This window comes from Anas platyrhynchos, chromosome 8 (assembly GCF_047663525.1).
Source record: "Anas platyrhynchos isolate ZD024472 breed Pekin duck chromosome 8, IASCAAS_PekinDuck_T2T, whole genome shotgun sequence".
NCBI lineage: Eukaryota > Metazoa > Chordata > Aves > Anseriformes > Anatidae > Anas > Anas platyrhynchos.
Window position 1 is genome coordinate 29,507,208 of NC_092594.1, and position 12,303 is coordinate 29,519,510.

The following is a 12,303-nucleotide window of genomic DNA, read 5'->3' on the forward strand; positions in this document are numbered from 1 at the left end:
TTTGGACGGCCAATTTATAATCAGCAGTGTGGAATGTTGTAAATTAAATATTTTTAAACAACTTTGCTCTCTCTCTGGTTAAACATTTCAGAGATCGCTCTTTCTTGTCTGTCTCTTGCTGGGTGGTCCCCCCATTCGCCCGTACATCTTCCTCAAACACAATTAACCATTTAGATGGTGCACAAAGGAATAGCTTATGCATACAACACCAGTCGCTCGCTGCTCCGGCGGTGGGGGAGGGAGGCAAATAAGAAGGCAGCTTCTTTTTATTTTCCACTAAAAACAAAAACAAGAAAATCCCTTTTTCCTCCCCAAACTATCCCATTTTCCTTGAATTGTAAAGGCGCCGATCCAAGCCCATCAGCTGTCTCGGTGCTCGGTCCAACAACCCCCTTGCTTTCCATCCCCCCCCCCCCAGCTCCCCTGAAATTCAACATTAGCATTTTAAAAGCCTTAAACATACAAGTTTATTTAGACTCGAGCTCTCCCATACCCTCGCTTTCCCTATTTATATACAGGCGCATTTTAAGGTATATAAAATGTCTGTCCATAGGGGAAGTTCCCGTCTGCCGGCCCCGTCTGGGCGGCACGGCTGCGGCTGCGGCCCTTGGCTCCCGGGGGACGCAGTGAAAATGGACGGGACCCAGTGAGCCTCGGCCACGGCACGGCTCCTGGGGTGCTTGGTGTGGGCTGGAGCCTCGGGGAACTTCCACACCCCTGAATTAACCCCCCTGAGAACGGCCCCGCTTGGTACCCAGGGGGTTTCGCCCTCGGGTGAGGAGCCAGCAGAGCCCCTGGTGCTGTGCTCGGTACCCAGCAGCGGGTCACCAAACCCCGCTGAGAGGGAGCAAAAGCTCTGCACAGCCAGGCTGGGAAGGAGGGGATGAAACCCTCGGCCACGACAGCCAGGGACAGAAACCTCCCCGCACAGAGGACAGGCAGGGACCGGAGCCAGCCACCAGCCCTCGCTGCAGGTGTGGGCTCCGAGGCTGCAGGGCTCCTCCCGAAAATCCTGATGTTTGCAGGACCTGCAGGATTTTATATGGAAATTTGTGGCCTCCCGGGATGAGGAGGTCCCACCGGGAAAATCGGAGGGGTGGTGATGTACCCCAGCCGTCCGTCTGCCAGGGAGCTTTCAGGACCATCTTTTTGGGATGCAGGAGCTGCAGCCTTCTCCTGGTGGGGTTTGGCAGAGCAGCGGGGCGAGGAGATGAAGGATCCTCCAGGCTGGTGGACAGCTAGCACAGCCAGAGCTTCAGGAAGCCCTGTGTGATTTCGGACTACATCATGTCCTCAGCTACCCGGGAACAGACAGGGATTTCCGAGATCACCCCAAATCCCCGTGGGTTTGTAGGGCTTCCCGGCCCATCCCCTGCTCACCTGAGGATGGCAGCGGCCCGGAGCCCGGCGGAGGTGAGGAAGGGTTAACCCAGTGCCCGCCTTGGGATTCCTGAAGGCCCTATTATCCCGAATTATTTTTTCATAATTACTGCCACACACGTAGACTACATCAAGAGTGAATCTTCACTTTGATAATTTGTGCTGTGAAATCTCACTTTGGGATCTACTTTTATCTCACACCAAACACCTGCAGGTCGTAAAAGGCAAAAAGGAAAAGAAAACGCCTCAAATCCCGGCCAGGTTTTCAAGTGTCAGGGAACACTAAATTAATGCTAAATTCTAACCGACAGAGAGAAGAGCCCCCCGCCCTCCTCCTAAATGAGCTGAACAAAAGGACCGAGGCGAGATGTTAACTCGTAATTAAGGCACAAGGAGGTAAAGCTGTAGCTGTTATGGGATGCCGACTTCCCAGAAGTTAGGATGGGTCTTTAAAAAGAAAAAGGGTTGTGTGTAAGCAAAGGGATCAGGAGTCAAAGCACCTGTGTGCTGCTCCTGCTGGCTTGGCCACCAGATAAATGCTGAGCGAGGTGACCGAGCTGCACCCTGCTCTGTCCCTACACAGCCGGGATGGATGCTGTGCTCCCTTCCCTTGCAGAGACACGACAACCTTTGTAAGGCCTCCGCGATCCTTGGATGAAAAAGGGTTTGTAGCTGAGGAACATGTTTGCACACATACGCGAGGTAAAACCTTTAGCACAAAGCCTGAGCTGAACTGCGTGGCTCTTTTTTTTTTTTTCCTGCAGCTTGTAAAAGGCCTCGAAGCCAGCAGCTCATCCCCAGCCACGCTTTCCATTCCAATCTGGTCCTTTAAAGCAGGGCTTTTTGTTTATGAAACGCCAGGAACGTCTGGATTATAATCTCTCTTCTGTCAAATTAGCTAGGAAACTGTAATTTTCCTCCGGGGACAGCGGTGCCCACGAAGCACACGTTTAAAATTTATCACTGCAGTTAATGAAATCTCATTCCAGCCAGTTGCTGTAAGCACCTCTGGATGTCAAGCTGCCAGCCTCAGATAAATGTCCCGTTGAATCCTACCAGGTTCCAATAAACAGCTTTTAGGTAGGAACTCGTGTCCAATTCCTAAACGTTCAAGAACAGCTTGTGTTTCAATCCCATCCAGGTGCTTTACAATCCTGGCACAACCCCTGACCACAGGGCTGTGCGTTTCGCATTAGTGCTCTCGACTCATCTCACACATGCCCAGCCATCCCCAAATCATCCAGACATGGGAACACACCTCCTGGGGTCCCAAAACCACCGGGATAACGCAGATGGCACCCACTGCTCCTGCCCTGCTCCCCGCTCCTCCATCCCTCCGACCCCCTCGCAATGCTTTTGGGCAGGATTTCCAGCTCAGCCCCGGAGGAAACGAGTGCCAAACTCCTCAGCTGCATCACCGACGGGGCTTAAGCATCTCTGAGCTTTGGGCTGTGAGAGAGGAGGAGGAGGAGGAGGCCAGTGAAGCCGCGATACCCTGTGCCGGAGAGGAGCAGGAGCAGCATCCCCAGTGTGGCATCGGGGACGTTGTGGGGCCGTGGGGACTCGGTGTGGGCATGGGCTGTGTGGTCCCCGCTCGCCCTTCTGCAGGGAAAGCACAGGGCGTCCGCGGGGCCCGAGCGGACCCGGCACAAACCCGCGTGCATCTCAATGAGGGGGGAGGGCCGGGCGCACACACGGCTCTGTAAATACTTCTTTATTAAGACATAAATACAAAGCCCAACGGGGAAGGAGCAGCGCCGGGGCGAGCCGTGCCAGCAGGGATCCGTACGGATGATCTTACGATGCTGAACATCTGGTTCTGCTGCTCGCTTCCATAAAAATCATCTTTAAAACCTACTTGGGTTATATCTCCATCAGCTGCTCGGTGCCCACAATGACTTCATTAACATGTTTGGCTGAAAAGAGAGAGGGAGGAAAAGAAGAGGAATTGAGTTTTAGAGCAGCGCTTCAGACTCCGCATTTTTCAAATCTGCATCTTGAAAACAAATGAGAAAAGCAGATTCTAGGGAACTCGAACACAGATTTGCTGCCCTTTTTTGGTCTCCGGCGTCTCGCAGACACGATCCCACACACATGGCAGAAGCCTAAACAACTGACTAAACATCAGGAGGTTTCTCTGATGAGACTTTCCGCGTGTGTGTGTCACCACCGAGCAGCAGAGGCCCGACAGAAGTCCCAGCTGCCGCTGACAGGTGTACCTCCAGGTCCAAGCACAGAGCCATCCAGCACGGAGACCTGACACAGAATTAAAGACCAGCAATCCTCCCCGGCCCTAAAGAGTGCGGTGTGCCCCCAAACTGCCCCGGGGCTGGAAGGAGAGGGGCTGCTCAGCATCAGAGGGGCCACCACCGGGATGGGACAAAACCCTCTCTCAGCAATCCCAACGTAAATTTAATTTTAACTTGATTTCTCCCTCTTGGATTCCAAAAATCCGGATGGACCCTCTCCCTAAGTGCTGAGATGAAGCAAGGTCTCCGAGCACCGCTGTCACCTCAGGCTCCCATGGAGCACATTTGGTGGCGGGGCAGCTTGGACAAGGTCACTCCTGCCTGTTCCCAGGAGCTCGGCACAGGCTCGGAGGACACATTAACGTGCCAGTCCCTGCCCCAGCGCTGTTAATGCCCTGTACTGAAAGAGCCTCCCGTTTAAAATGCAAAAGCAGCTTGTCAGGGAAGGACTGCGAATAAGGGATCTCAAGCCAAAATAATAAAAACACAAAACTCAAAGCCCAGTGCCTAAAAAACCAAGTATGTGGCCTCAGCGCCTGACACAATGCCTGAGTGCTCCAAGTGGGTGTCCTCGGGGCACCGCCCCTGAGGGGGGAATCCAAATGGCTCTGGGTTGGCCACCGATTCAGGAGGAGTTCAGGTGGTTTGAACCGTGCCCCGAGGCTCTCCTCACACCCTTTTTTCTCCTCTTTCTCCCCAGGAATAACAACAGGCTCACATATCCGGGGTGCCTGGCATAACCCACCGGGCGTGCGAGGCGCTCGAAGGAGGCTGTGCTGTCTCCAGCATCCTCCACGGCAGCAGGGGGGGGAGGCAGCCAAGGGTGATGGAAAGAACTGGTTGTGTTTTATTTACCCACCTAAAAACTCCTCCCCTCGGGGGAGCAGATTTTGCAAGACGGCTGCAAAACAACAGCCATGCTACCCTCGGCTGCATAAAGAAATTCCTGGCAATCCCCGAAGTGGCCGAGCCAACGCGAGGCTTCTCCTGGTTTTAAGGCATTACCTTTGCACCACGCAAACCATCACTCCAGAAGAGGTCTGATTAAACGCTGCTCTGTCAGCTTCAAGGTGCATTTGGACTGTGGCAAGGTAATTCCTGCTCCAGCCCTGGCCCCACAACCATGCGGATCCTCCTCAGCCTGGAGGATGGAGCAGGGCGAGCTGCGTCACCGCCCTTCAGAGACCCTTCGTGGAGGCAGAAAGTAAGAACGAGGAGCTGCTCCTCACTGCCAGCATCAGGTGGAGTCATTTATTCCCTGCTCGGGGTATTTAGCGACAACTGACAGCCCTGCAGCCTCAAGTAAACGTCTCGGAGCTCGAGGCTGGAGCTTGGAGCCCCATCTCCAGCCCTTGGAGCAGGACGAGCAGAGGTGGATGCAGGGCGCAGGGGAACGAGGGACTGAGTGCGTGTGCCAGGTGCAAGCGTGATGTAGGTAGCACCACACAGCATCTCCAGCACAGCCCTGCCAATAGCCCCAAGTCCAGCCTTCAGCTCCTCTCTCCTCCCGTCCTGGACCTCACACAGCTTTGCCAAGGTACCTCCAATCCAACCTGCAGCGCTTCTTGCCGTAACATTCCTCACCCCCAACAACTTTCCCAATATATCTCCAACAGGCCCTGTAGCAACTCCTGTGACTCCATTCCTGAACCTCCTCCAAGCAGACTACCTATCGTGTTGATTTCTGTGATGTGAATAAGCCTCTGGCCAGCATCCAGCGGGAGTAATTACGTGATGCCTCCGCAGATGAAACATGCCTTCAGCTGGGCCTGTGAAGCACCGTGTGGATTTACGGTTCTATATATAGGTGATCTGTAGCAATACCTTTTAACAAGGAGCTCCTCGCTTCGCATCAGCATCCTGCCCCGTGCGGGGCTGGGCCGGGCCCTGCCACATTCTTTGTTGCAGAGCGGGTACGAACTATTTGTATTTTGCACTGACACGCTTGCAGCCTCCTTCCGATATCTGGTGTTTTCCATCTGATTAGCTAAAAATGCTTTTCAAGAGCGGGTGAGTAAGAGCACTCCCGTTTTCCAGGCGGGGAAACTGAGGCAGCAAGGAGCTTCGAGAGTTTACGCAGCCTGCCAAAGCCCCAGGGGAAAGCAGAGCCTGTGCTCCCTGATGTCCCATCCCATCCCATCCCATCCCATCCCATCCCATCCCATCCCATCCCATCCCGCCTTGATCCTCGCCGCCAGCACACGCAGCACGCCCGGCGTGTCGCTGCTGCCTGGCAGAACGAAATCCCCAAACTCCCTTCTCCTCGTAGGGGCCGCAAGGAAACGCATGAATGTGCCTGCCTCGAATCCACAAGAAAGGTGTTTTTTTTGTTTTTTTTTTTTAAGCGATAAAGGGAATGGTTTTTGCTAGAAACAAAGCCTGATTCCGCAGCCCAGGGGGATGCGATGGGGAGATAAGGATTCACCCCGCTTCCCTCTTCCCTTCCCGAAGCCCTCCTCGCAGAGGGAAGGGAGTTCAGACTCCGCCGGGTGTGCCAAAGGGAGCCGGGCTGCGGGGAGCGTTTCATTATCGGCCGTGGCTGCCAGTTGCCGGTGGCTCTGGCTGGTAGCAGCAAGCTCAGTTCATGCAGAAACTCTGCCTGAAACTCCGGGGGGAGGAGGGAGAAGCACCTCACATGCTTCGCCGTTCGGCTCCCTTCTCCTTCCCCAGCTCCCCATTAGGGATTTCTTACCAGGCTGCCTTTTATCTGACACTGGCAGGGTTACAGATGCATTCAGCCCGCGGAGAAAGAAGAGGGATTAGAGAAAGGACTTTGAGAAAGCCTCCGAGTTGGACCCGGCAACCTTAAATCATGTTCAACGAGATCTTCTCAGATTGGGAGCATCTGGTGCTAAGCGAATCCAGAGCTGATCAACACATCCAGCCTCCTGATTAGCACTTTGATTCAACTTGCTGACGCAGCCCGGCCCCAAGTCAGCCCGGGTGCTTGAACCGAGCGGCCGCGGAGCTTTTCCTGAGCGTAAATCAAAAAAGCTGTCAGGGGTTGTGTGCTCGTCCCTGCTCGGGAGGCCGTGTGTTTACACAAACCGTCCGCGAGCCCCTCCAGAGCCCTGCGCAGGGCCGCGGGGAGAGCCGGGGAGCAGCGGCAGAGCCCTCGGTGCTTTCGGCTAAACCCAAAATTGCAAGGCAAATAAACAGCGGGGCGGAAATGACTGCAGAGCCCAAGCGCAAAGCCCAGCACCAGGCCTGGGGGGGCTGCGGGCCCTCCCCGGCCCGGCTGGCAGGTTCCTGCCAGGCCGCTCGCAGCGAGGGGATGCCGGAGCCTTCCTTGAAAAGCCCCCTGAAAGCATCTCCTTGTTGTTTGCTCAATTAGCCCCAGACAGATCGCTGCTGCTGCTGCTGCTGCTGGTGGCAACGCCGGGTTGTAAAGGAGGAGGGGAAGGAGGGGAAAGGGAGGGAAAAAAAAAAAGGAAAAAAAAAAAAAAGAAAAGGTTAGGGCCTAGGCCCAGGACCACCACGAAGTTCCAGCCCTCAGGGGCTCCAGAAAACGTTCAGTTTACTCACTCAATTACATACACTGTTTTATAAACCCTTTAAAATAAAATAGAAAACAGTCCCTGGCACAGAATTACTGCTCTATTATACAGCAGTGATGAAAGCCACTGCTGTGTATTTGCTCTCTTTAAAGCAAGAGATAGTTTAACTTAAAAAACGGGGTGGGGGGGGGGGCGGGGTGGCTGCACAAACGCATGCACGAAAACACGCCGTGGGTGGCTCCTACCACACTCACCCAGGACAGAAAGGATCAGAGAAGTGGGAGAGAAGAGCAACTTGTCTCTGCAGTGATGCTCGGCCCGGGAAAAGCGGCCAGGTTGCGGGGGGAGAGGAACTGGAGGGGCTTCAGGGGATGGGAAGCAGCTGAAGCTCGGCTCTGGGAGGCTGGAAGGTGTTTTAAATTACACGTAGAGATAAGGAAGGGAAGCAGGTGGTGGGGGCCGAGCTGTTGGTGTTTAGGGAGCACTGGGGCTTTCCTGTCAAGGCCTGCTCTCTCCCCAGCCACGCTGAACTGAGGGGATCGCCAGGGATTGGGGTGCCCAATGGCAGGGTCCCAGCAGCCCTTTAAGAAGGGGCCTGGGTTATGGTGATGGACGTGCTCCCCCGGGATCTCAGCAATGTCACTCTGACAGACTCCATCCACACTTTACCCCAGGACAGCAGCAATTTCGTTATCTGCCTGGAGACTGCTGCCCGCCGTGCAGGACACCAGTCGAGGTCCCCTTCCTTTCTCGGGCACCCATTGGGGTGCTCTTCCTGGCTCTTTCACGTGGCCGGGCTCTAGCAGAACGCAAGCGGTTATTTTCTCGGCGTGGAGCATGTACAAATATTTCCACGAGGTTACGAACTGCTGCCTTCTGGGGAGGCCTCGCAGCGTGTGCGAGGGTGGCAGTTCCTTTCACCCGCTGGCTCGGGAAAGCCTCAACCTCCCCGGCCGAGGGGAGGACGCAGCACCGCTGGATGGATGTTCCAGGGAAGTTTTCTGCCACCGCGAAGGCCAGAACTCATAAACCATTTTTATACAGCTTGGAAAGCAGCAACTCGAAATGCGTCGCTGATGCAAAAGACTCCTTCAGGGAACTACCTGCCAGCTGATATCTCTGTCAGGGACGTTCAGCAGTTAAAGTGCTTTAGGGAACAAGTCACTCGGACCTCCTGGTTTCCCTGCGGATTTACACCAGTCCTCCTTTCCAGCTCGTCCTGCACCCCAGAGCACGACACACGTGTGCACTGTTTAGTCTGCGTCTGTTCTTCGCAAGCTTTCGTAACTCCCATCTGCACCGCAGCGTGCATTCTGCTCCCGACCTCGTGTCGTGTGAAGGGTTTTCAGTTCCCCGAGACTTCACCAGGAGGTACTCAGCATCCTGCAATAGCGGATCCTGCTCGTTCAGGTCCTGCCTGAACGCAGCAAGAGCATCGGAAAGCCCATTGCTTCCCTCCTGGCCCTGTCCCGCTCAGCCTCAGCTGGGCTGAGGCATCCCTGCAAGCAGCCACCCATTCATGTGTAGAGGCTTCGTAAGCCGTACCTGCCTTCCGAGGATGACATTAGAGAAAAATGTGCTCTTTGGCCCTCATTAAAATATAACAATCTCACTCTGTTTCATTGAGAAGTCCTAGGGCTCCAAGCTTGGAACGGGATTTGGAAAATGATCGGAAACGGGAGCCAGTCCTTACTGGATATGTGCCTTTTTCTGTTCTTGTGAGAAACCACACGCTTTTGGCTACGTGATAAGCCTCTGGAAAAAATCTCCATTTGCACATGTTCTCAGGAGAGCAGCTAAAAGCTCCAGAGAGTTTGCACCAAGTGCCTGTGGAAGTGCAGGCACGACACAGGGGTTCCCCTGCTCATGGCCCTGCTCCCTGGACCAGCGCAGTGCTCAGCACCGAACCGCTTCCCTCTGGTACCCAGAGGGATCCTGCATGGGCATGAGAGAGGTCAAAAAAGGATGCAAGCAGTCAGGGGGCGAGTGCCAGGTGGAAAATGGAGCATGGGACTGCTAGGGAAGGGAACTGGGAATAGCATCCACGGTCAGACCAGAGGAGGAGGCAGGTGGGTGTCCGGGTATAAAAAAGTGAAAGAGGAGAATAAAAATCTCTGTGGGATTAAGGCTAGAGGGAAAAAAACAAAGAGAATACTGGGAATGGGATGAGAGCGGTGCTCAGACAAAGCCATAGCAGGGAGCTGTGGCACAGGAGTCAGGATCGGATAGGAAAGAGGTGATGTAGTCCAAGGGCTGATGCTGGGGGCAGGAGCAGTAAAGCCTGCAGTAACTACAGCCTTCTCCCCCCAGCACCAGGAGTGAATCTCAGGGCTGTCGACACCCCCTGAGCATTTGTGAAACCTCCTGGCAAAGTTCCTCTTGCCCTGCTCCGGACCCAGCTCAGGGTGACCCACTACTGTCAGTTCCCATCAGCTGGAGCAGCTGAAGCTGTATAATGGAGTTCAAGTTCCTGGCGCTGCGAACGATCCATGCAAGGGCCAACATGATCCCATATAACCATTTTTTTTTTCTTTTCAGTGGACTGAACCCTCCCTCCAAACATTAAGGCTAAAATGTCCTGTCTGTAACAGTCGGGGAGTGCCACACGTAACCTGCAATGTGAGCACTAAGTCGGGCAGTCAGAACGAACAGGCACACCATCAGCATCTCCCCGCCTCTCAGGTCTCTGCAAAATAGGAGGAAAACGCAACCACGCTCATGCTGAGGAGATGAAAATGAGGTTGTTAACAGCTGCGAAGCACTAAGATGACAAATGTTGCAGAAAGGCCACAGAAAGGATCTTATTTCTTGCATAGCGTACAGTAATTAAGGTTTCAGACTCACACTGGAAAAAGACAGGAAAATGAAAAATATGGAACAACCCCACGCTCAGCAGGCACTCAGCAGTACGTTCTGCGTGCTGTCTGTGTCAGGGCACCACAGAAAATAAAAATATATGGTTGCATTAAAAATGTATAGGAACAGGCACAGCGCAGCCTTAGCCTACATCCCGGTCACGGAGGTAATGCTCCTCTAAGCATGTACCAGGGTGCCAAGCTAAAATTACAGCAGCAGCCCGAATCCTGGTGATTTTTCCTTCTCTCAAAATACACTTTGTGGCAACAACACTGCTGTAATGCCCTTTTTGGGTGTGTAATGACTCAAGCTGTCCCCAGATGACACCGGCTCCTTAATATCCAATGCACATAAAATATCCCAGCCCCACGGACAGCAGAGGTGACGGTGAGGGCTGAGGCGGGGAGCCCTGTGTTGGTTTTGCTGGTTACATCCTATGTGTGTGTCTTTACCGTCTCTGTTCTCCGTGTGCCTTTGAAGAAAGGTTAGGCCAATTTATTGGGTACGCCTCTTCCTGACTAACCTATACCAGATGTACAACGTGCTCCCTGCTGGATCTGCCCTAATGACTCCTTTGGGAATTGTACTCGCTGACTCTGGGGCTCGTCTGACTCCTCGGCTGGCCCATCACCAGCACTCCCTCTCCCGAGCCCTTTCCAACGAGGGCATGCTGCTTTTGAGCTCCTCTTTAAAAACGGCTTCATCAGGAAGGCTGGAGCGTAATCGTAATAACTGTCTCAGGGGCAGTGATTGAATGCTTTGTGCAATTAAGCTCTTTCAGAACTGCTGCCTGTCATTTCCTATCCCTTTAATAATTACCTCCCTTTTCCTAGGTACCAACATGTTTTTCTAACTGTTACCTGGGTGAAGGAGCTTTCACAAAGCCTGCCTGTTAATTCTCCGCTAGCAAATTTCTTAAATTGAAGTATCAAAGAGGAAGTGAAGCGGATGCTTCCTTCGCGTGGCAATAAAAGCAGTAGGAAGAGAACAGCACGACTCTCAGGAGGCACCAGTTGCAAACACAGAAATTTTATAAAACTCCCTAACACGATTTTAGCAGAGGCACTTAAAAAGTACCGTGCCTGGCCAATGCTGTGACGGGGCCTGAAGCCACTGCTGACAGCTACCTGGCCCCCTCTGTCTCTAACTTTCTTTTTGGTCTGAAACAAGCTGCATCTGATCTACCCCAAAAACCAGGGCTGGAGCGCTCCTTCTATTTAGGTGTCCAGAGCTTTGCCAAGCCTGTTATTGAGTGATGAGGTCTCCCACCAGGTCCCCGGGGAGATTATCCCACAGCCGACCAGACCACATCGTTAGGAACATGTTCCAGATATCCAACCTAAATTGTGCTTAATTCAATCCCATTACTCCCAGCTGCACCATTTGGACCACCCTAAACATGCCCCTGCCTCTTCCGCAGAAGGAAAAAGGATGAGAGCTGGTTTGAGTTACGTTTGCCTACCATTTGTGGTAGCTGTTCTTCTGCCATCCTCCTTCCGTGGAACTGGAGTTTCGCTTTCTGAAAGGAGGTCAGTGGCTCAAAGAGCTCTTGTGCCCTGAGCAGGGCTCACTGGGAGCAAACAGCCGGTCCTGCGGCAAACCCAGCTCCGGGCTGAGCAGGATGGTGCGGGGAGCTCTGTACCTTTGATAAATCCTGGCCGATGCTCTGGAATAAGGAACTGCATTTTTTTTTTTCCTTCTTTAATGTTTCTGGGAAGGTGTGTGCAGCTTTGCTGAGGTGGTTTCTAGCGTGTAGCTCCCAGGCTGGGGTCAACAGCCAGCTGCTACCGCTTACGTCTGCCGAGGTGCGATCAGCTCGCAACAAAAGGTGGCTGCGACCCAAGAGAAGTAGTTTTTTTTTGTAACCTGGCTGTGAAGGCTAGGGCTTGAAGAAGGAAAAGTTACCAAACAGAACAACACAGCCAAAGTCTTGATGAAAGGGGGAATATGGAAACAGACTTCCAGGGCCACACCAAAAGCTTGGCACGAGATACGGGAAGTCTTGGGCAGGGGAAAGGAAGTCGTGGCATGCTTTCACAGCAAAAAAGAGGGCCCAGTTTACTGTGGGACCAGGCAAGGTCAGAAGAGACATGCCGGGCTGGAAAAACTCCACAGTTCAGGAAATAAGTCATGAACTTCACAGACAAATCCCAGACCACCGAGGAGAACCTGACCCCCAGCCCAAAGAAATTCCAGACCGGTTAGGAAACTGAGGCAGGGGAACGAACTGAGGCTGCATTATTTTTTCTTGCTCAGCATAGTGGTGTATTCATAATCCACCCCAACGTCTCTGCTAACGTCAGTCATACGCTCCTGGACAG

At 53.4% G+C, this 12,303-nt stretch overlaps 1 protein-coding gene and 1 long non-coding RNA gene across 2 annotated transcripts in view; one reads left to right on the forward strand and one right to left on the reverse strand.

Annotated features, from left to right (window-relative positions):
- The first annotated feature begins 1,873 nt into the window (after positions 1 to 1,873).
- LOC106017725 (uncharacterized) lies at positions 1,874 to 3,044 on the forward strand. The gene is made up of 2 exons (XR_001191360.5): positions 1,874 to 2,044; positions 2,145 to 3,044. It is a non-coding gene; the product is annotated as an uncharacterized lncRNA (long non-coding RNA).
- A 35-nt stretch (positions 3,045 to 3,079) lies between these two features.
- EIF2B3 (eukaryotic translation initiation factor 2B subunit gamma) overlaps positions 3,080 to 12,303 on the reverse strand; it is a 94,331-nt gene continuing 85,107 nt past the window's right edge. Inside the window, exon 12 of the mRNA XM_027462613.3 lies at positions 3,080 to 3,296. Within this exon, the coding sequence (XP_027318414.1) occupies positions 3,244 to 3,296 (53 nt within the window). The 3' untranslated portion in view covers positions 3,080 to 3,243. The remainder of the gene's footprint in view (positions 3,297 to 12,303) is intronic.